Here is a 24,527-nt window from a genome sequence, read left to right as displayed (position 1 = left end):
ATCACACTGTTCCTGAAGCTGAAATAGTTAACATTTATTCAACACCAACTATATGCCAGGCATGTTATCAGTTATTTGTGTGTATTAATCTACTTACTCCTTACAGCCCCATAAGGGAGGTACTAGTTTAATGGTCCCTATTCTAAGAGTCTGAGGTCGGTGAAGTAAGGCACACAGCTGGAAGGAGCAGGGCCAGAACCTGAGCCCAGCAGCCCAAATCCAGAACCCTCTTTACTTCTCACCCTGCTGCCTCCAACAACAACCATATTCTGCATGGGCTGGTCTAATTCTTGCTCCTGCTGTGTTCTGGGGAGCTCTACCTATAGATCATGGAGGCCTCTTTGGAATCACCTGACATTAATGTCACAGAATGAGAAAAATAAATTCACGGATTGATTCACTGGGAAGATAATAAACTAGATACAACACTAGCTGACCTAATCAAGAAAATAAGGAGAAAGAACAAATACAAAATTAGAAATGATAAAGGGCAAAATAACCAAACATAGAGGCAATTTAGAGAAGCAAAAAATAATGTTTTATGCAGCTCTATAGAATACACATGAGATTTCCAAGTGGAAATGTCAAATAAATCACTGTCTATATGGGCCATAATCTTCCCTGACAAACTTTATGCAATTGTCATGTGTCACCATGAGGCAATCTCCAACAGGTGCTTCAGTGGGACTTCCACGTCTCCTGTCAGAGGAAGCAATCACATTTTCCCCTGCTACAGCAGGGGTCAGCAAACTTATGCCCCCTGGGCCAAATCCAGCTTACCACCTGCTTTTATAAATAAAGTTTTATTGGAACACAGCCATGCTTGTTTATTTATGTTTTGTCTATGGCTGTTTTCATGCTGGAACAGCAGAGCTGAATAACTGCAACAGAGATCATATGTCCCACAAAGCCTAACATACTTACCATCTGTCCTTTGCAGAATAAGTATGCCAACCCCTATGCTAGAGCCCTATAATTTTTCCAGTTTCAGACTAATTTCTGTGTTAATTTCTTGGTTCAGGATTTCCAAACCAAGTGGGTGATACACATTCAGACCACCCACATGTTTATGCTCCAGTATGGTGTCCCGATTTCTTTCAGATATTTTTTTTCTAGCCATAGCTTGTGGGTGGACAGCCTTGAGGCCACACCTTGGATCAGTGCAATTTGCATCTTACGGATTCCTGGCTGTCTTACTCCATTCTGGCTGCTATAACAAAATACCATAGACTGGGTGGCTTATGAACAGCAGAAATTTAATTTTCACAGTTCTGGAGTCTGGGAAGTCCAAGATCAAGACCCCAGCATATTTGGTGTCTAGTGAGGGCCTGCTTCCTAGTTCATAGATGGCAGTCTTTTCACTGTGTCCTCACATGGTGGAAGGAACAAGAAAGCTCTCTGTTGCCTTTTTTATAAGGGCACTAATCTCATTCAGGAGGGCTCTATCCTCATGACTTAATCAGCCCTGAAAGGCCCCAGCTTCTAATACCATCACCATGGAGTGAGGATTTCAACATATGAACACTCAGACCACAGCACTGTGCGTATTCATTTTCTTTTGCTGCATAACAAATTTGTTTAAACACCCATTTATAAGCTCCCAGTTCTGTAGGTCAAAAGTTTGGTACAGGAAGGCTGGCTTCTTGGCTCAGGCTAAAATCAAGTCGATGGCCAGCTCTGTTCTCATCTGGAGCTTGGGGTCCTTTTCCAAGCTCATTCCTGTTATTAGCACAATCCAGTTCCTTGCAGCTGTAGGACTGAAGTCCCTATTCTCTTGAAGGCTGTTGGCCAGTGACCTCTGTCAGCTCCTACATGCCACTCTTGCTCGGGTCCTTGCACCACGGCCCGCCCCATCTCAGCAACAGGCAATGTCCTTCTAATCAAATCCTTCCCAGCCTTCCAATCTCCCTGACTTTCTTTTCTGCCACCAGAGAAAATGCTCTGTTTTTAAAGGGCTCCTATTTTGAATTCCAGGCCAAAGGATAATCTTGCTTTCTTAGAGCCACCTGTGCCCTATAATGTAACCTCATCACAGTACTATCTTATCGTTCTCATTAATGCCACCCATAAGCAAAGAGGAGGGATTATACAAGGGGTCACTGGGGGCATCGTAGAGTTCTGCCGGCCACACTGGCTCTTTGCAGGGAAACCCATTCAGCTTCCTACTGCAAACAGGCCTCAGCCTCAGGCCTCATCCCCAGTCCTTCCCAGGCTTAGAAAACCCCAGCACTCAGGGAATATCTTTTTCTGATATGCTCACGGGCCATTCAGCTGTAGCTCGCACTCACGGCTATAGCTTTCAGTTTCCTCCTCATTTTTCATACCTGAGGTTTTTCTTTTCTTGCTTTCAAGATTAGCGTGTATTTAAAAATATTTTTCTCATATTATAACCAGCATGTTGAGGTGTTTGGAATGGTTGGGGTTTCTTCCCTCAGCAGCATGTCAATGATACTTTCCAGATTTTTAATGTTATAGAAATATTTCCCACGATTCCAGTCGGACTCCATTAAGATAAGTGGACACTCGGGGTCTTAACCTCAGTGAGGAGTGACCAGAGTTACAGGAAGAATCAGTGGTCAGTCACCCTGAGAACTTACCAGTGTGTTCAGGCCTGAGGGATAGTTTCTCCTTTTCATGAACTTTGCTTTATGTATCACTGGGAAAGCTAAGATGTATAGAAATTAAAGCAAGTAAATTGCCATAGCCTTCTGAGGCCTAAATTCTTTCTGATAAAACAGGCAGATTAATGGGCAAAGAAAACTCTTCTTAACTGGTTTTTCCTATCCAAATGCTCAGTTTCAAATAGTTCACCACCACTAAAAGCATATTTGTTCTGTTTCCATTTCAAATCTATGAGCAGTTTTCAAAGTTGTTCTAATGCCTTTCTTCAGGTGTGGTTGAGCAGTATTTTCAAGAGAGCATGACTCATCTTAAGGATTCTGAAGGGCAGGGAAGAGCCAAATTTCTTTCAATTCAAGATGAATTTTGCCATTTTCTACAAATGACCGGACAAAAAGAGGTAAGCGAGTTGGGTCATAATTATCCAGTTATTTATATGGGCAACCCAGTTGATATCCAAAGGGCTACCCTTCGGTCTGCAAGCATCCATTAAGCACCTACTATGTACAAAGCATGTGGCAGGCTCTGGAGGGACATGTAAATAAGACCAGGTGGCTCCTCTCTGGCAGCTCTAGATACTTGCTCTTAGAAACCTCAGAACGGTTTGTGAGAATGTAGATCATCATGCCCACCTGCAAAAGATCCTGGAGACCTGAAAACCTTGATAACCCAGTGGGCAGACCCTGCCTATCACAGCCTGCAGCTCTGGCTGGGATGGCTTGTGGCACTCAGTGTGTCTGATTCCTCTTTTTTTTTTCTCATTTTGCTTAACGGGTGGAACGTGCATATTGGATGAAAGCTCCAGAGTGCAGAAGTTACAGCTTACTCTCTTTTACCATTGATCTGGAAAGGCATGCTTTCCATGGCTTATAAAAATGGAAGAGGACCAAGAGTTTGTATTCATTGGTGATTAAAACCCTTGGGAACTTATTCCCTGCAAAGCCTAACAGCTACCAGGAAGCCACTTACTGTAGCTTGATTTTTTTTTATGTTTGTGTACATATACATACATATATAAATGCTCAAGTGCCCTGTACAAAATGGTGTAGTATTTGCACATAACCTATGCATATCCTCCTGTATACTTTAAATCATCTGTAGATTACTTACTACAGTGTAATACAATGTGATGTAAATGCTACCTAAATAGTTGTTATACTGTATTATTTTTATTTGTATTATATTATTTTTTTTCCCAATATTTTTGATCCACAGATATGGAGGGCCAGCTGTATATGGGGTTAGGTTTTTTTGTTCAGCTCTAACTTATGGCAAATCTTAGAGATGAAAAACTTCTTTTTTACCTTATTTTTGTAGACCTCCTTCTTGATAGCTCTTTCCTCATCCTTAATCACCCACCGCTCTCTCAATTAGGAATTCAGGCTTTTATCTAGATACACCCATGTTTCTCAGGCCAAAGTCACCATGACAAGTAGTGTTTCAGTATTTTTCTGGATCACCCACCCAAGGAAAGAAGGGCCCTCCAGAGATCTCAGATCCCCTCTCCCCCTCCCAGTCATTTCTAGAAGTCTTATGGGGAGCGCTCAGGTTAGAAGGATAGGGCAAGTTGCCCCATCATGCCTTGCCCATCCGGTTCCTCAGTCATTTTCCCTCTAAAATGTATCTTGGCTGCACCCCTTGCTTTCTGCCCCCAGCCCGTCACTCTCACCTCTTGCCTGCACTGCGCTGACCAGCTCCGCCCTCCAGCTGCTGCTTCCTCACTTCCTTGTGTGTAATCCACCCAGAGAGAGGAGGCCATGGTGATCTTCTCAGACAGCAAATCCGATCAGTGAACACTCATTTGTGAAATACTCCCACAGTTCCTCAGTGCCCTTAGGATAAGCCAGAAACCCTGTGTGGCCCATAATAAACCCCCAGGACCTGGATTCCCACTGACATTTACAGTCTCATTTTCGTACCACCACCCCTGCCCCCGCCCTCCCTAATCCGTGTTCCTGCCGCACTGGCCTTTTCTCATTCCCACTTCCGGGCAGTGCCAGCTTTTGTTTCCTGTCCCTGGAAGGCCCTTCCTGGTTTGTCTCCAGGCTGAGGCCAACCCATCCTTCAGTTCTCTCCACCCGCCCTGATTCTTCTCCCTGGTCCTCCTTACACTGTCCTCACTAGTGCTCCTTGCAGAATCTGGTTTGATGCAATCAGATATGTGTAAGTGTACATTCCTGAGGAGGTTTGACGTCTCTCTGGTGACTAGACTGAGTCCATGGGAGCAGGGACCCTCTTCCCCATGGTGAGAAGTGCTGAGCAGCGGTGGGTGTTTGGCTGCAGACCCATGCCCTCATTCCTGTCTGGCTTCCTGCCATAGTGTCTGTTGCTGAGGCAGCTGATGCCAGTGTCGCTGGTGCTGTGCCTCACTGCCCTCGTCCAAGTCACCCAAATCAGTGTTGATTGAAAGATGCACCTCACTTTGCCACGCCGCCCTTGGAGACTTTAGCAAACAGGCTCTTTTCATGTCAGGGCCACTGGCAGCCCATCCAGTGCCCTTGTGAGAGTAGAAAAAGCTGCTCCTTCCTCAGGTAGTTAGAGCCAGTGCCAGAGTGGAGCATGGGCTGGATTTTAGCCTTCCCCGTGCTCCTGCCAGGTGCCCTTGCACAGGGCGCAACCTGCCCAGCCAGGCGTGCCAGCCTTGTGCTCTTCTCACCCCATGGTTGCAGACCTATCACTGTGGGTCCTGGCAGGAGTTGGCCAACAAGGGCTGGGCCCAAGGACAGTCCCAGAAACGAGCCTGGGGCTGCATCCAGACCATCCCGGATGTGGTCACAGCCTAACATGGGCACCAACAGGAAGGCAGTCTTCGGGGAGGAAATGGCTTTTAAGGTAAAATGTAAGTGAAAGTCACTCTGCCACTGGTTAAGATACTCTGTGTGGGTTTATCTTCTAGTTGTGCTACTCCCCTACTCAAGAACCTTCACTGACTTCTTATCCCTATAAGAAAATTTAAACTCCTCAGCCCAGCTCAAAAGCCATCCACTACCAGCCCCAGCCTGCAGCTCTCTCTTGTCCCCTTATGCTGTCTCTGCTGCAGTCAAATGAGTCCACCCACTGGCCCAAACAGGCTGTGGGCTGCTCCTGCACTCCCGGCTGCCCTCTCCCTCTTCTCAGCCCGTCTAAGACCTAGTGGATCGTCACTCCTCTCCACTAAGCTTTTCCTAACTCTCAGTGGCTCTGTTTCCTATAAACCCATGAGGCACCTCTTCCACTGTCATCTCGACTTGACATTTAACTTCCTGCACATCCGTCTCCAGCTTCCCCAGTCAGGCTGTAAACAGCGGAAAAGGAGTCCCCGCTCTTCCTTCTGTCACTGGCTCCTCAGAGCCTGTCAGACAGTTACCACGGGAGAGTTACCAAGCCCAACACTTCATCGTTCTAAGCCCTTGCTCTCAGGTGTCGGGAGATGTGAATACGCGTTACAAGTCTGGATTTGAATTCTAGTCCCTCATGTACCTCAGTGGGCCTCACTTGGAAAGTTACACAATCGCTCTGCCTCTTCAGGGATTCCTATTCCCATCTAAGAAATTGACTTCTGCCTCGTTAGCACCTTTATGTGGTCCCCCACCCCCAGCCCAAGCCCCTAACTCATAGCATTGCCAGTAAAAGGATGAAAGGCTTTGCACCCTTCTGTCTGCGGCGTGCTTTCGGGACACCCGTGGGGCTGTACCAGGGGCAGTACCTTCGCCAGTCCCTGCTTTGTTTGGTGGTAAAATTCAGCATTCCTATTCTGCAGCTATAACTGTGCCTTCATGTAGGAGATTGTTGGAGAATTTCTGGAGAAAGTGTGGGATTTTTACCCCCACATGTCTTGTTGCTTGGTGTCTGAAGAAATTAATATTAGAAAATATAGTGTTCTGACCAACTTATATTTTTTATTCCATGTTGGTACAGACAAACTAGATAAACCTAACAAAATGTCATGTTATGTTGGGATGTTTAATTTTGGTTTCCTAAGCCATTTCCTAAGAATAGGAAAGCCTGGAGAATGTTCTGGATGTTCTGTAAGTAGATAAGTTGCCAGGGAACACTGTAGTTTTCACTTCTGTAGGAAAGGCAGTGTGTACAGAGGAAGAGGGGTGTGGAACTAAAAAGTATTAACGTTATTGGCTGGACTCAGATCCTAGCTACGCCATGGCTGAGTGATTGGCTGTGAGCAAGTTTCCTGACTGCTCTATGCCTCAGTTTCCTCCTCTGTCTCATGAGGATTAAAAGTGTACCTATCTGGGTATTGGGGAGGTGGGAGGGGGGAGGGGGGCGGGTATATACATACATAATGAGTGAGATGTGCACCATCTGGGGGATGGTCATGATGGAGACTCAGACTTTTGGGGGGAGGGGGGGAATGGGCATTTATTGAAACCTTAAAATCTGTACCCCCATAATATGCCAAAATAAAAAAAAATTAAAAAAAAAAAGTGTACCTATCTGAAGAAAGCAGCGAGAATTAAATGAGATCACACACATCAACTCTTTGGTACAGTTCCTGACACAAGAACTCAATACTTGGTAGCTTTTGCTCTTACTACTCAAACGGGGGTGGACTCCTGTAATAGCTGAGTTGGGCTGCTGCCACCAGATGTCATTTGTGCATTCCTCTCCTTAGTTCACACCTCTCCTCCCAAACGTTCTCTCTGTCTCCTGTTGCGCCAGAGAAGAGTAGGCTCAGCTCAGGAGACTACCAAACCCATTCCTGTAAAAAGTGAAAATATACATCAGTTACATAATTTTTTCCCCCGCCTGAGCCCAGGAGTTTGAACATAATTTTCTTAAGAGACACTGATCCTAAACAGCCTGTGAACTTTTCCACCAGACAACTTTTTGTTCATTTCACAGAGAGCAACCTCAATCCTGAAAGAGTCCCTGGTAGCCAAAGTGGGAGCGTTTGGCGATTTTAGTCCCGAGGTGGCAGAGACTTACCGGTTCCTGAGTGGTGCAGACCTGGTGCAGGGGAACCACAGCGGGGCCCACAGGAAACTGAAGAAGGTAAGGCTGGAGCCAATACTGACACAAGGCTAGGCTCTCCCCGCCTCCCCACTCCCGCCCAATTCCTCTCCCTCCGCCGCGCTCCTTTAAATGAAACTTTGTAAGTGGCTTGTTTAGGTATGATGACATCACTTTTTGTGGTAAATCTAAGCTAACACTTTTTGAGTAAAAGATATAGTAATCGTCTTAGAATATATATTTTAAAAATGAATTATCAAGTAATTTTTACCATGCAAGTATTTTTTTTTATTTTTATATAATAGAATGTATCGATTTTAAGCTTTATCATGCTCTTTCTGTATACTAAGCTTATAGAAGAATTCTTTTATGTTTTCTTCCATTATTATTATTTTTTTAATTTGGAATTTATTTGTGTGGATGATGGGAGGTTTGCAACTACTGTTGTCTTTTCTCCAAATGGCTACCCAGTTGTCCAGCACTGTTTCATTAAGGAGCCCATCAATGCCACCAGTGATTTAAGATAACACCTCCATCGTATACTGAACTTCCATATGTACTGGAGTCTATTTCTGGATTTCTATTCTATTCCCTTAGTCTTTCAGTTTATTCATGTGCCAGTATCTTATAGTTTTAATGATAGAGATTTTATAGAATAATTTAATATGTGGTAGGACTAGACACTCCTCATGGCTTTTGGGGATTATAGATATTCTTGCATGTTTATTTTTCTACATGAATTTTTGTATTAATTTGTCTAGCTCTTTAATGAGTTTGCTGATATTTTATTGTATTATTTATATATAAATTTTGGGAGAACTGACATCTCTATGATGTTGAGTCATTCTATCTAAGAACAAGGGGTATCTTTCCATTTGTTCATGTCTACTTCTGTACCTTTCAGGCACATTTAAAGGTGTTCCTCATATAGGTTTTTGTATATTTCTTATTGAGTTTATTTCTAAGCATTTTATCTTCTTTGTTACTATTTTAAATGAAGATTTATCCATTATTATATTTTTGACTCATTTTTGTAGATATGAACACAATTGGTTTCTCTGTGTTAAATTTATATACTGCTAATTGCTTAATTCTTTTATTGCTTGAGTTAATCTGAGCATTGATTCTCTCAGGTTTTCAAGGTATATACTATTACATCATCTGCAAACAGATATAGCTTTACTTTATGTTTTCTAATTCTTATGTCTCAATTGATTTCTCATGTCTAATTGCATTGGCTCATGCCTGCAGTATAATAAATAATAAATAGTAATGGAGATAATGGGCATTCTTGCCTTGTTCCTGATTTTAGTGTAAATGCCTCTAGTGATTCTTCATTGAATAAATGCTGGCTTTAGAGCTAAGATTTATATATTTTATCATGTTAAGGAAGCATTCATCAACTTTTATTTTCATGAATTTTTTAAATTAAAAATAAATGTTGAATTTTATCAAAAGCTTTTTCAGCATCAATGGAGATTATCAGATGATTCTTCTTAGATCACTTAATATGGTGTATTTTACTATAACACTGAACTGACCTTGCATTCCAGAAATAAATCCCCCTTAGTCATGTTGAATTATTTTCTTAATATCATGTTGTCTTAATCTGTTTTGTGCTGCTATAACAGAATGCCAGAGATTGGGTAATTTATAAAGAAAAGAAATTTATTTATCATGGTTCTGAGAAGTCTAAGATTGAGGGGCTGGCATTGGCAGGGGCCTTCTTGTGGCATCATCTCTTGGTGGCAGGTGGAAGGGCAAGAGAGAGAGAAAAGGGTGCCAAACTCAGCCTTTTATAATGAAACCAGTCCCAAGATAATAGCGTTAATCTGTTCATCAGGGCAGAGTCCTCATAGCCTAATCCCCTCTCATTAGGCTGCACCTTCCAACACTGTTGCACTGGAGATTAAGTTTCCAACACATGCTTTTTGGGGGGTACATTCAAACCATAGCAGGTGTTGATTCTGTTTGCTAATATTTATTTTAACATTTTTGTACCAATATTTATATATGATATTTGTTTAAGTATCAATGTTATGTTTGCTTCATAAAAACAATTTGGAGGTTTACCTTTATTTTTCGTGCGTTGAAAGAATTTATGTAGCACTGAAACTATTAATATCTAGTCTTTGAAGGTTTGTGTTTCCTGTGAAATCTTTAGGCCTTGTGCTTTTATTGTGGGAAAATTCCTTGACAATTTTCTCTATTTCTTCTACAAAAAGTGGTTTATTGAAGCTTTCTATATTTAATGGGATCATTTTGGTAAACTATTTTTTTTAGATAATTATTAATTTCATTTGCACTTTTGGATTTATTTCCATAGGGATTTGCAAAGTAGTCTCATGAATTTTTAAATTTTCCACTTTTTATCGGTTATTATATTTTCCCATTTTAATGTCTTAGCTTTATGTTTGGGTTTTCTCCCTTTTTCCTTGACTGAGTTTGTTTGTGGTTTTTCCATTTTGTTAATTTTTTCAAAGAACTAGGATTTTAACTCTGTAGGTTTATTGTCTTCCTGTTCTCTATTTCATTAATTTCTGATTTTGTCATCATTATTTCTGGCCTGTACCTTATTTTGCTTTGCTTTGTCAAAAATTTATTTTTCTATCTTTATGAGTTGGGAATTTCATTTATTTTTATTTTTATTGATCTAAGTGTTTATGGCTTACTATTGCCTTAAATGTATCTCATATATTATGTCTTACATAAATTAGTTTTTAAGTGAGGAAAACCTGGGAATCTCTCAGTACCATAACTGACCAAACCAAAATAATTAACTTTAGTTCTGAATGGGCTTTCCCATAAATCAATCGTTTTCTCCTTTTAAGACTTTTCTGATTCCACTGCAAAAGGCACCAGATTGGGTAATGTGTGGTACCTAATTTTTAAGGAGATGATGCATATCTGTTATCAGTTAGTCAATAAATAGTTACTGGGCCCTTCTATGGACCAATTACTGTGCTAGCCAGAGGTGGGGAAAAAACAGTGACCAAGACAAATATGTTATTTGTCTTTGTGAGTGGCCAGTCTAGCCAGGAAGGCATATATTAAATCAATCACTTTTAATAATGTTACACATGTGAGGGGACAGGTGACAAGGAAAGCTGAGGGTGGCAGTTGCTCTGTGGGTCCCCATCCCTCACTTCCATATAATCATAGATGATGCTTCTTGAGTGATGTTATACCACTGGCGCCGTGCTAAATGAGTATATATTACCTCATTTAAACCCTACAGCAACCCCGAGAGTAGGTACTTCTACTCTCCGCATTTTACAAAGCAGGAAACTGAGGCTGAGAAGGAAGTGTCTTGGCCTTCATCACACTCCTAAGGGTAGTCAGAGTGGAGATTTAGCACCAGGCTGTCTGTACTGTGCAGTCTACACTACACCATCATCTATTTCACATCATGAGCTTCCTAGTAAGATTTGTTTTTTGAACAAGGGAGTCCTAGGCTTTAAAAAAGTTTGGAATGTAATGGCACAGAGGGCAGAATGCCAAGATCAGTGCAGTAGGAGTCTTTGGGTTGCCACTGGCAGAATACAATGGAAACTAGCTTAGTATGTATAAAGGGGCATCTGTTGTCTTGCGGTTTCCAGAGAAGGGCAGAGCAGCCAGAGGAGTAGCAGGCAGGGATGCAGCCATGCCGCAGGAGGACCTGCAGAAGCCACACTAACGTCTACAGGCCCTTTCTGCCCAGGTTGCCTCCCTGCTTCTCTCTGCACATCCTCCTCCTCTCTCGTGGCAGTGTCTTCCCTCAAGATGCAGACAATGGAAAGTTTTACATCCTACCCCTGTGCCTTTTCTTATCTCATCTTGAGAGACCTCAGGGAAAGACTGGTAGGCCCGGCTTGAATCCGGTGCCCACCCCTGGGCCATTCGGCTGTGGCCAGCGGAGTGGTGGGCTGTAGGAACATGGTGCTTTCAAGGTAGCTAGGTGGCCCGGGGTGAAGGTGGCACTGGAGAAGTCGGAAGACCTGGGACAGGGTCGCTAAAACCCCTCCCTATTTTGGAGCATGCACAGTGGAAACAATAGAAATGAAGCAGTCCCTTCCCTTATGAATGTTCCAGACCAATGGGGGAGTTGCAGACTGTAGCCTCCCTCCCCCCAAGTATATTATGTGCTGAGTTCCATGCTGCAGGTCCATACTGAGATGATGGGAGGGATGGGCTTTAAGGAAGGTGTCCAGATAAGCAGTCCTAAAAAAGAGTTTGGACTGGGAGAAGCAGGAATTCCCAGGTTGGGAAATGGGATGGAAGAAGGATGCTCCAGGCCAAGAGAACAAAGTACATTTAAGGAACAAAAAGCAGTTGGGGCTGACTGGGGGGCAGGGGGAAGGCATGAGGGTGAGTCTCTGAGGCAGGTCTGCCAGGTTAAGGTGCTGAGACTTGATCCTTTATGAAAGGGTCCCAAACTATGGCCCTCACAGGCCGAATCTAGCCCTCCACCTGCTTTTGTGTGGCCCTTGAACTAAAAATGCTTTCCACAAATGATCATTTGCAACCAATTTGATGCTAGAAGACACTAACTTTGGACTTAAGTATTCTCCCCCCAAAAATGAATCTATTCTTCTCATTAGTAGAACTATATCAGGGGAAAAAAACTACTCATTATTGTATCTTGAATTTCATCAATCAAAAAATTTGTGGAAATTTGTTCTCTCTTACTGTATAAGTCTTGTACCTACCTTGTAGCCTTGATTTTGTCTCTTGGACGACAAAGCCTACAATATTTACCGTCTGGCCCTTTGCAGAAAAAGTTTTCCAAACTTTGCTCTAAGCAGCTGGGAGCTGTTGAGAGAATTTTAAACAGGGTACAAAAGGTCTATAGTTGTCCTTTGGATTTTTAAGAAAATCACTGTGAGGCTAATGTTGAGAATGGAATGGAGTGGACCAAGAGTTGATGCAGAGGCCTCAGTTTCCTCATCTGTAACATGGAGATAACAGCAACACTTGCCCTCATTCCTTCCCACAGTTTTCCAGGCACCAACTGAGGAGAGTGGAGTGAGGCTGCTCTGATGAGCGCGGGACACAGCCCTAGTGCAGGCCACCGGGCGCACTGTCCTCCCACCATGAGCACCACTGCAAAAGGGAGCAGAAGGCAGGGCCAGTGGCTAAGGTGGTGCCTGCCACGGGGAATCTCCACTTTCCTTGATGAAGTCTGGAAAAACTCTTCCATTGGTTCAACCCAGCCACTCAACTCCAGGCAGGGGAGGGACCCCAGATTGGTAAAAGGTGGCTAATGATAACAAAAGTACACAGAAACCTCAGGAGGGCTGAGCAGAGCCGCACAGACCTTCCTACTACCTCCCCCGGCTCCTCCTGGGGCTGGCCTGGTGCTGCCAGGGGTGGCTCATACATCATTCCTAATTTTCACAGCAACCCTGTGGGTATAGCCCTATTTTACAGATAAGGGACCAGAGGCTCCCAGAATTAAGTCAACTGTATATGGACAGATTACTCTAAATGAGGCCCAGCTCTTTCCTTTATGCCACTAGTTCACCAAGTGTGGGTCTTGAGCCCCATGCATCAAGGTTGCCCTCCTAATCGGAGGCCCTGCGGCAGGGTCAGGGGCCCAGGGATCTGCATGTTGGCCCACTTCCTTGGGGGAGGCTGAAAACCACTGCTCTGGGCCACGCTGCCACCCGAGGGGCGAAAGTCTGCTCAGCTTTACAAAACTGTCGGACTGCATCACTCCTAAAACCTGTAGTGGAAGTTGCTGACCTTGTTTTCCCTTAGTTTGGCCTAGTTAACCATCAGTCCTGAAAACAATGGCTTTGACATTGTAAAGATGCCTGGCCATTTGCCAGATTCAGAGAGAAAAGATGAGAATATTCACAAAGATTGTGCAGGCTGCGGTGCACGCAGTTCTCATCTCGCTTCTCCACATGTACCCATCTGAGGACAGGGCTGGCTGCTCTGGGAACACCAGGGCACAGACGGGGACTTTAAACATGCTTTTCACATCTGCTGCTGACTGGAGTTTCTCAAATGCCTTATTTAGCACTGGGCTCTGTGAAGCCAGCAGCTTTCTAAAGCTAAACACTGGCCGAGTGTTTCTCTTGTTTTTATCACAACAGCTGCATCCCCCAAGTTTTCAACTCAGCAGCAGGAACCCACTGAATAGTGGCTTTCCAGATGTACCCTCCTGTGCTGAATGGGCCAGGCGTGGTCCTGTGGGCTTGAAAAACGAAAAACAGGAAGGCATGGGAAACAAAGCAGACAGCAGGATTAAATTACTGGAAAGGAAACCATATTATATTATTGATCTGTCTTTTAAAGGCTTCTGCCTGCTGGGGAAAATTGGAGAACTCTGTTGGCTCCAGATGGAAATTTCCACAGCAAAAGTTCACATACTTTTGCAACATAGAAACCTGGTTTGATTCTAGGATGAGGATCTTTGCCAACACTTTCATCCGGGCAAAAAGGCTGTGAAAAGAATTCCTGAAGGCTGTCTCATAGGTCAGTAACAGCTCGGGAGTATGCCGGGCCCAGGGACAGTATGAGGTCGGGTTTGGGTCCTTTCTTGATCCGGCCTCCATATTAGGTACTATAATTAACAGGGTTCATTCCACTGTCTCACTACTTTATAGCTGTGAGCATTAAACATTTCCATAAAAGAATAACAGAATTTTATGTGATCCCCTTTCTCTAAAAAATTCAAAGCCTGCTATAATGAATCTTTCGAAGAAAGGAGAGGGAACGTGGTTTTTATTCATTGGTCATACTCAAGAAAGCCAACATTAGAAAGGTATTTCACGGTCATGGGTCAAGACTGGAGACTGCAGACTGGCCATCAGGTTCCTGCTGTGTTCCAGCCATTCCTCCAGCTGGCCAAACACATGGGGCTTTCTTAGAGACAGCCATATTTTAAATACTATCCATGTCCTATAGTTCCATCAATGGCCTCCTTCATTTTACTTTTCCTCTGGCATATCTGGTGTTTTCTTGTTGCCCTGCATATAGCAAAAAATCCAGAGCTTAATTGGAGTCGCCACAGAGCCACCACGTCAGTGCATGTTGCTTTCACGTGTAGAGCATCATTTGTCCATGATCCTGATTTTTCTAGTCATCTTTGACTAATCCATTGTTGGGCTTCACTAGTCCACCTGTTTTACAGAGAGGACAGTCATAATGACATTAATTTTGTATAAAATGTCCTGTTCTTGGGTTGAAAAGTGTGCTTAAGGACTCTTCTAGGACTCATGACTTGAAGATGCTCATAAATCTGTTGTGTTGCGGTAACATGAGAATGAGAGCTGATAATTCAAGAGGTCAAGGTCATCCATTCTTAACCTTCTTGGGGGAAATGTGGAGCCTCCCTCACCTGCTATAGGCTGGGTAGAAATGAGAATTCCAGGTCCATGGCTACAGGCTGCCTTAGGGTCACTAGCTGCAGGGAAGAGGTGGTCTCCTGAGGTCGGGCCCCAACTACAGCACCCAGCACAGCGCCCTCTGCATGTACACAGACCGCCCACAGGCAAGGCTACATTTGCCGTGGAAATCCTCCTCACATATCAGAACACAGTAGGAACTGTGGCTTGGTGAGTACACAATGCCCTGGAAGTTCCTCAGTTGGCCTCAAGGTCTAGAAGGGAGCAGTACTGTGGGTCTGGATATACTGTCCTTCTTGAGGCTACAGAGGGATTTCTCAGAGCCTCGCTGGATGCGGGATGACAGTGAGTTCATGGGTGGATGGCCAGGGGTGGAGGGAAAGGCAGAGTCTCCTACCATATAAATTCAGTGTAACCTTAACCAAATTGAAAGAGCAATGGTCAGGAATGGTTGGTGTGGATTACGCAGACTTAGGAAGGACTGAGCGTGATCACTGAGCTCCATGTCAACAGGAAAGTATGCCAAGAAGAGGCAGCTCCGAAGGTTCGGCCTTTAGGGAGTCTGCATCCCTTGCCCTGGCTGGCTCAGAAATAGGCACATCCAACCTTTCTCCAAAAAGCTGGCTATCTGCTTGGAAAGGAAGCCTTCATTTCTATGTGGGTACACAGCAGGATTTCTCTCCATAGCAAGTCCTGCTCATGCATTTGTTTTCTAAATATTTGTGTTGCAGTTGTCCTGGAGAAAGATGATGGTAGCTTGCTCCATGTCAGTGGCCAGGGGATGGAGCAAAGTCGTGGGGCAGTCGAGGGATGTCGATAAGGACATAGAGCCCACGGCACTTGGCAACCTGGAGGTGAGGAGTGAGGGAGACAGCAAGGACAACGTGTACGCTCCCAGGGCTGGCACCCAGGAGATACTCAGGGAGAGCTTTCTGGAAGGGCTGGCTCTGTGCAGCTATGTGGGTTGGCAGTGCCTGGGCCTCCCTTCCTTTCTCCCTCATCTCGCATTTCCCTGCAAAGCCTGGGGCCCCTTCCTACCTTACCTGTGTTTCCCTCACAGGAAGCTCCCTACCCACCCACTGGCACCTCAGTCCTCAGGAGTAGTGGCCCTCCACATAAGGGAGCTGCAGGGGTGTGAGAGAGAGACAGACAGAAGAACAGGGAAAGAGAGAGACAGGAGGAGGGAGGATGCAGAGGCGCATTCCCTCACACCCTTGGAATTTGTTCTCTCTGGGAGCCCACCGCCACCATCTCCTCTCCCGCCCCATGTTTATCCCCTGGCTGACTCCCTGTCCCTCCGGTCTCAACTCCAGTGTCACCTCCTCCTTTGCTGGCCCAAGTACCCTCAACCACCACCAACACCCCCCACACACATTTTTTCATAACTCCATCTTTTTTTTATAGCTCTTAATCCTAAGTTATTGTGACATGTTTATTTACACATTTCCAGTGTCTGCCTCCCCCACGACACTGGAAGCCCCCTGACAGCAAGGCCCACGTCTGCCCATTCTCTGCTCCATCACTGACGCGGGCACGGGGCTGGCACGCTGCAGGTGCTCAGCAAATCCGCTGCGGGAGGGAGGGGTGTGGGGGAAGACGTGGGTCCAGCGAGGACAAGGCTGGTTTCTAATTGGCTCAGAAAAACCACCCACCGCCCTCAACTCTCTTTCTACAGGGGAGGGTTGTCCGATGAATTGTGTTTTGGTTTATGCTTTCAATTTCCCAAAGTTAGCCATTTTTGCCTGCCTTTAATGATTGATAAGTGAAAGCATATTAGTGTTTCTTTAAACACTTGAATGTATTAAGGTTGCTAAAGTCTTCTTTTCTCTTTATTGGCCTTGGGAATTGACATGAATACGGAAGCACAATTCATGAGTTTCTGGGTAATTTCTCCCCCGTGGATATAATCTGGCCTCAGATAATATGTGTACAGAAGAGCAGTGATTTCACATCCTCAGCATGAGAGCAGTTTTTAAAAATTTAGCTTCCTCCAGCTTTGCTTTTCATTTCATGTAAAGACAAAATACAAGTAATAGCATGACAAGCTTGGCTTGGATCCTTACCAGGAATGAAAAAGCATGTCTTTCCCAATTTTCTATTATGGAGTTATGTAGTCTTGTAACTTAGATGACTCTTTAGTTGCAGTCCTTGCGGCACTGCCTCTGTTCGTAAGTGGGATGTGTTCCATCAGCACTTTCACTGTCTGAAACTCCCCAAGAGGAATTATGATGCGATTCCAGGACCTTAGGCTGGAGGTCAAGGGAGGAAGGGAGACACCACCGATCTCCTTCTGCAGGGCGCTGCTGTGAAAATGGCCCTTATTAATGACTAAACATTGTCAGAGATCCAACCACTGCACCAAACGGAAAATATGTTTCCCTGTGAGTGTGGGTTTCTAACTACAGTGGTTTTTCCAGCCAGACTGTACCAAGCAAGCTCATCCCCACACCACTGCTGCAACTGAGCCACCCTTGTTCATGCCAGGAAGGGTAGTAGCTCCAGGGCACAGAGATGGGCCATTGCTAGGAAAATAGCAAACTGATGGCCTCTATCCCAGCTTCCTTGGCTCCTGGGTTCCTTAGAAACCCAGCTTTCAGACCTCAGATTCAAGTCAAAAATAATTTTTAAAGTTTGCATCAAATGCCTAAGATAATCTCTTATCTATACCGAGCTTTATGGATGACTCCTAAGAAAAAGCAGCAAAGAGTGAACAGCATTCTTCCTATCATTGAGCTTGCCCGGATTATGATTTTGAAGGTTTTTAACACTGTACTCACAATGGAACCTCCTAACCAGAGGTTTTAGTAACTGATGAATCAGTGGAAACCCCATGGTCCAACCACATCTTAAGGCTCCATATAAAAATTTCCTCAGCTCATCTGTTTGTTCACCTATTTAATCATTCATTCACTTTGTAAATATTGCATCTACTTGTGTGCCAGGGACTGTGCAAGACCCCGGAACACAAAGATGAGCAAGACAAACATGGCCCCCCATGTGGGGACAGCCTGCAGGCTAGTATAAAAGCAGACATTGCCTTTTCCCTTCCTGCAAGGGAAGGAAAAGCTCCCTGTTTGCTATTTAAGGAATAATAGAAACACAACTGACTTTTCACAACCCTTGCTTATAAAATCAAAGAGAATAGCAGCAATGTAATGGCTCCCTAAAATTTGCCTAGATACTCAGAATTTCAGTTTATTGTTCACTTTAAAGAAAAGTAAGAAATACTCTTTAGTGGCTGATTTCAAAGAGGAGTGCCCATGGCCTCTTGGAAGAATCTGGAGAGCACATAATACCTTTATTTATGGTGGAGAATGTTCTAATGTCAAGGTTTGGCGAGTTCTTTACTTAGCTCAGCGAGATGTTTACAAAGCCTGGCTCCCAGTGGGTTCAATTAACATTTATTGACTCCATCTCTGTCAATACCTATGTTTTTAACAAAAGAATTGAAATACCTGCTTCACACAAAAATGCTTAAGTAAATTTAGCTAAGAGCAGCAGAACACCGGAAAATTCAATTTATGTTTCTTAGATAAATACACAGCTATAGAAAACATTTTCTAATGGAATTCTGTAATTGGTTACTTTTGCTATTTTAAAAAGTATCTTTTGAAGAGTAGTTCAGTTAATGGATGAACCATTTTCTCCTGCCTTGGTGCCTGCTCTTGCCTCCTTGGGCACTAGAATCCTAAAGGAATTAGGGAGGGGCTGAAGATCTGTTTCTGTCTCCTAGTTGACACCCCTTTGCATCACTTCTGATTTCTGCTCGAATTGCAGGCAAATCTCCTTAGTAAGGATAAGTAGTCTTAGGGGGAAATATCTATTAATGCCAGAAAGAGAAGGGTCTTAACTGGGGTCTAGGGTAGGATGGGGATGGGACTCACCTCTCTAGGGCTTCATTGTTTTTTTTTTTAAGAGACAAGGTCTCACTCTGTTGCCCACGTAAAGTGCAGTGTCATGATCACAGCTCATGCAGCCTCAAACTCCTGGGCTCAAGCAATCCTCCTGCCTCAGCCTCCAGAGTAGCTGTGACTACAGGCATGCCCTACCATGCCCAGCTAATTTTTGTATTTCTTTGTAGAGACGGGTTCTCACTATGTTGCCCAGGCTGGTCTCAAGCAATCCTCCTACCTCAGCCTCCCAAAGTGCTGGGATCATAGGTGTGAGCCACCACTCCCAGCCCAGGCTTGATTATTAAAAAGGGTCACTTGAACCAACCATGATTCTCTCTCCTAACTCCAGTCTCTTTACTAACCTGATATCCCCGGTGAAAACAACCAGCATACAAGGTCTGGAAGAAAATAGGGGTGTTTAGTAGAACCACTGAGAATTTGCATAAACATTACCAATTGCCTTCTCATTCCTCCTAGGAATTTGTGAATATTCAGCCAATTGATATCTCTTTCCCTAGAGAATGAGGGGCCAGGGAGGAGAAGCTTCAATCACCAAAGGGGTAGGATGGAAATTCCTCCCCAGCCTTAGATTTGAAAGGCCATCTGTTAAGACAGAGTGAACGGAGACCTCAGACTGTCTCCACTAATTGTTATCATGTCAGTAAAATCCTAATGCCACAGCGAATGAATTAACACCAAGCCATGTCGACATCAGCTCCTCTCAAAATGAGCTGCGTCGGAGGCACTCATAAATATGTAAACAGGGAGGTTTGGGTGGCTTTAAAATTAGCCCTGATCTTTTATACTGAGTGTAGGTATTTCTGGGCACGGAGGAGAAAATGAAGTCTGTTCTGGCAAGAAGCGTTAGAGAGAGAGCTTCTCACTTGCTGACAGGGAGTGAGGGGAAGCAGGTTGCCTCTCCTGCTCACTGTCCCTCTCTGAGCACCTCTGCCTCTGCCAGGCCCTGTGTGGAGTGAATCTTGCCTCATTAATGGGGCGATGTACCCCGGCTTCCAAGAGCTGTAACCCAAGCAGGGTGCTGGAAGGGTTTCCATCAAGTATCAACGGGTGTCAAAAACTCGTCCCTACCCCCTCCCCTCAAAGCAGTAGAGCTTTCTCAAAGTTCCTAAATGTCCAGGGTCACCACAATCCCGTGGAATGAGCAGCTCGCTTCAGCCAGGCCAAGACCCCGGTACAGATTTAGAAAGGCAGGGGCTTGTTGGGTGGAGGGGCTGGGATCCTTGCCTTTGCTGAATTTGAATTTTGTGCTAAATAAAATAATAGAGTTTTACTACTTCTTCGTGCTAGATAATTCAACTGAGAAATAGTGAATGAATACTTAAAATCCTGTCAGTCTTGTCTATTTCCTTCCTCCAAAAGACAACCACATTCTCAGATTCCAGAACTACATTCTCAATTCCTCAGACTGAAACATTCAGACAGTTTTGATATTTTCCACAGCTTATAAAGACAAAGCCCTTTGGCTGCTTGCATTTTAATTTTCTTGAAGACCTAAAAATGGTTGGCACATCAAAATGAATAAACAGTCTTCAGTACTAAGTCCCCAAACCCTCAAACTTTGACTCAAGCTGTTATCACCCAGAAACATTAATTCCATCTTTTAAAAATATATTATGAAATATTGAAGATATGCAAAAAAAGTATGGATAGTATAGCAAACAACTTTGAACTCACTGTTCAGTGTAAGAAGTAAAACATGACAGATACAGTTGGAGTCCCCAGATAACTGCTATCCTGAATTGCTTATCGTTCCCATGCTTTTCTTATTTTACTACGGTTTTGTTCCACGTGTTTTAAGACTTCACATGTATATTATATACATTCATCTGCAAGTTTCTTTTTCCCTTTGATTTTATAATCATGAGATTCATCGGTGTGGGTACCTACACACACATACACATATCAAACATTTATATAATATCACCTACATATGATATATACATATGTATCACAATTTATATCTCCTTTACTAGATATTGCTAAATTGTCCTACAAAGGATTTATACCATTTTTAACACTCACTATCAATATATAAAAGAGTTCTTGTTGCATTGTATATTTGACAAAAGTTGGTATCATCAGAGTGTAACTTTTGCAATCTGACAGGTAAAGTGGTACCTACCTCATTAAAATTTTAGTTTGCAATTCTGATTATTAGTGAGATGAAGTAAGTTTATTGGTCAGTTTTCAACTCTTTGAATAATATGTTTATATCTTTTGATCATTTTCCTATTGAGAGGTTACTTTGTTTTATTTTTTTCTCATTATCTTATGGGAGTTCTTTATGTACACTGAACGTTAAACCTTTCTCAGTTCAGCATTGCAAATATCTTTCTATAGTCTTTGTACTTTGCTTATGGTGAGTTTTGGTGCACAGATGTTTTGAGTTTTCATATAGTCACATTTTATCAGTCTTTTACTTTTGGTTTGTCCAGATCTTGTCTAAGAAATGCTTCCCTACTTCAAGATCATAATAATATTCTCTAATATTTTCATCTAAAACCTCCAAGTTTTGCATTTCACACTTAGTTCTTCAAATCTTGCTGGGATTAATTTCGGTATGAGGTTCGGTATGTTTGATATGGGGTAGTGATCTGTTTTCATCCATTTGGAAAACCAGTGATCCCTGTCCGCAGGGACCATTTATTGACCAGCCACTCTTCCTGACCAGTCCTGCAAGGCCAGTCTGTCCTCTTTCAAGTCTTGGGCTCTCTGCCCTGTTCCCCTGGGTAAAAACCACACTACCTTAATTACTATAGTTTTATAAAAGGTCTTGGAATCCAGTAAAGCACGTTCCTCCACCTCATTCTTCCTCAAGATTATTTTGGCCATTTTTGGCAAACGTTAATCTTTATCCTCTCCTTGAGTTTGGCCTGGCCTAGCACAAGCAATCAAATGGCAAGACTTAAAAAGGGAGAAATCAAGCCAAAGTCACCTCTGGATAATCCAAAAGCTCAATATTTATCTCTTAATAACTAAGAAATTGCTGTGTACTAATGAGTGTAGAAAGCCCACATAAAAATAAAACATTTGTTTATAAAAAACAAAACTATTTTTTAAAAGAACTGTTTAGGGCTAAAGCAAAGGCCATTTAAAAATAGAAAGTAGAGACTACCCTCTGGGCAGTACCAAGGTCCTTGCCTTTACTTTTTAAAAAATGCTGCTTTTAAATATACTTTTGCATACAGATGGCCACAGAGAGTTTTATGAAATAGCGCTAAAACTGTGCATTTATTTTCTGGATCCCTCAGAACATCCAAAGCAAAGGTCAGACTGTCCCTAGGAGAAACCCTGAGAATGCACGAATTCTGTCACAACATGGGTCAAAGAATGACGTATTTTTTTCTCTCATTCAAGGGAGACTTTATTTTCCTGCAAAATGTTCCCGGTGACATTTCCATGCCCTCATGATCACTACTTGGTGTTCCGCAGTGTCTTCAGATTCAGACCCTCTTATACGGAGCGCTGGACAGGAGGACTCTGGCCACCCAGCAGACCATGGACGTCCTGTCTAAGTGAGTTGGTTTTCCCCCACACCTCCTCTTAGCAGCTCATTCCTTTTCCATTCAGAATCTCAGAGGAATCTAGAATGGGAAGTTTTACAAACTGACTTCCCATAATTTGCAGTTAAATGCAAGACCAGTTCCTTTGAAAACCCAGTTGTAAATATCCTCCTTGCCCAGGTAGTAAAGAGGTGTTTGCTCTTGAATAGTGTCAGAAACGCAGGCTGGATTCCGTCCTCCGGCAGACCAGCCCCCACTGCAGGTTAGGGCACCCGTGGGAGTGGGAGGGCCCAGAGCACTGGCCTGGCCTGCTGTCCTGTCAGGACTGGAGCTGCAGAGTCCACTGACTTCACCTGAGGGCCAGCCCCCACATCTCTCTCAGCCCCTGCTGTGGAGGCTGCCCCCTCACAGAGCTGGGTCGGCCAAGAGTCTCTGGGCTGACTGCCAAGCACTTGCTTAGGGAAGCGGGGTGGCGGCCTGGAGCAGAGACCGAGCCCAGCCGGTGGGGGTGCCATGACCCTTTAGAGCAGGGAAGGGGAGCCAACCAGGAGTCCTCCAGCCCAGCCTTGACAGTCCTCTTTGCTCATGTCCTGCTCCCTGAGCCAACTCAGGGCTCATTGCCTCAGCTCCATGACCATGGTCACAAGGAATTGAACGATGGGAGGCCAGGCATGGTGGATCCTTTGAGCTCAGGAGTTCGAGACCAGCCTGAGCAAGAGCAAGACCCCCATCTCTACTAAAAAATAGAAAGAAATAAGCTGGACAACTAAAAACATATAGAAAAAAATTAGCCAGGCTTGGTGGCTCATGCCTGTAATCCCAGCGACTTGGGAGGCTGAGGCAGAATTGCTTGAGTCCAGGAGTTAGAGGTTGCTGTGAGCTAGGTTGATGCCACGGCACTGCAACCTGGGCAACAGACTGAGACTCTGTCTCAAAAGAAAAAGAAAGCTGGGAGAAGAACATTTGGGGTTTTATGCTCTTGTGCCATGATTCTCCTCTCACTCACATCCCCTCCTGAGGCCTCTCATGAAATGTGTCTCGGCAACTGCCTGCCAGCAGCAAAGGCTTGGCGGAAACCGTGTGGAGGGCTGGAGGGCGCCGTACTCACTCCACCCTCTGCTTGTTTGCAGGGCCCCTGAGGTCACCATGAAGCCAGGGCAGGCTGAAAAAGCCAAAGTGGCCTTCGGCACCATCATCCCTCGGCACACCATGCTGGGGAAAGCCAGGCCCAACGCAGCAGACTGAGACGCCCCGCCCTAAAGCAGGCTTTGGGCAGGACTGGGCACTGCCATTTAGGGTGCTGTACAAATCTTTCTCCAACTACAAGATGGAATTCAACAGTCAGGGTACAGATTTTCAAGGCCAACCATTTGTTCCAGCATGCAACAGGGATACCATAAACCTCTCATGGGCCATACTTTTGATAGTGGATGCCCTTCAGGGTGATCTGGCACTTTTATAAAGCATTTTTATTTTTAATCACCTAAGTGGTTATTCTTGCCAACAAGAATTTTTACCCATCAGCTCTCCTGTGGCTGAAAGACTTCTCTTCAAAAAGTTGTGTAGGAAAGTAGACTTGGCATTTGATTGTACACATAGTTCCTCACATGGGTCTGGAGTCAGATTTAGAACAGTAAAATTCTAGAAAAAGCCCTTTCTTACAGGAAGCCAATAAGGATTGAGAATAAAATGAGAATGAGATGCTAATAAAGGGAAACTTGAAACTGCTGGTATCAGTATGTGTTTTTAAAATGAAGCCTGCCTCAGAGTTCCTCAGAGCCTGAAAAGGGGCTCGGAGACGGCTTCCTCCCTTTCCGTGCTCGGTCACTCTGAATTTTTTCTTGGGTGCTTAGCATATACCAGGCATGTGCTAAGAACGGGGGACACAGACTTGCCATCCAGCATGGCACTGGGTAGTGAACGAATGCTGGCGGGATCGGTGGGTGGCAGTGGTAGCACCTGCGAACGAAAAGAGCCAAGTACAACAGGGCAGGTGCCCAGTGCTCCTAGCTTGGCTCAGGGGCCAGGCGAGGCAAGTGCAGGGGACTGGGAAGAAAAGCAAGCAGGAGTGAGGCTTCCAAAAACAGGAGGCTGCAGGGAGGGTGCTGACTCCCCACCGCTTTGCATCCCTCCTGTGGCCTCTGCTCTAAGGCGGGACAAACACAGCCACCACCCTAGAGCTGCTTCTTGAGTGAGCACAGACCTGGTGT

General features: G+C 44.3%; 1 protein-coding gene across 7 annotated transcripts in view; it reads left to right on the top strand.

The window, feature by feature from the left end:
* Positions 1-24,041, top strand: part of TTC23 (tetratricopeptide repeat domain 23) — a 76,420-nt gene extending 52,379 nt beyond the window's left edge. For 5 of the 7 annotated variants that reach the window (XM_012764530.3, XM_012764534.3, XM_012764535.3 and 2 more), the window contains exons 8-12: positions 2,892-3,019; positions 7,459-7,608; positions 15,632-15,754; positions 22,247-22,329; positions 23,448-24,041. In XM_012764530.3, the coding sequence (XP_012619984.1) occupies positions 2,892-3,019; positions 7,459-7,608; positions 15,632-15,754; positions 22,247-22,329; positions 23,448-23,562 (599 nt within the window). In that variant the 3' untranslated portion in view covers positions 23,563-24,041. Of the gene's footprint in view, positions 1-2,891; positions 3,020-7,458; positions 7,609-15,631; positions 15,755-22,171; positions 22,330-23,447 lie in introns of all 7 variants that reach the window. The other 2 variants (XR_012920088.1, XM_012764538.3) reach the window with 2 other exon arrangements.
* The last annotated feature ends 486 nt before the right edge of the window (positions 24,042-24,527 follow it).

This window comes from Microcebus murinus, chromosome 7, assembly GCF_040939455.1.
Source record: "Microcebus murinus isolate Inina chromosome 7, M.murinus_Inina_mat1.0, whole genome shotgun sequence".
Lineage (NCBI taxonomy): Eukaryota > Metazoa > Chordata > Mammalia > Primates > Cheirogaleidae > Microcebus > Microcebus murinus.
The sequence above is the reverse complement of the archived record's forward strand: the minus strand, read 5'-3'. Positions and strand labels throughout refer to the sequence as shown.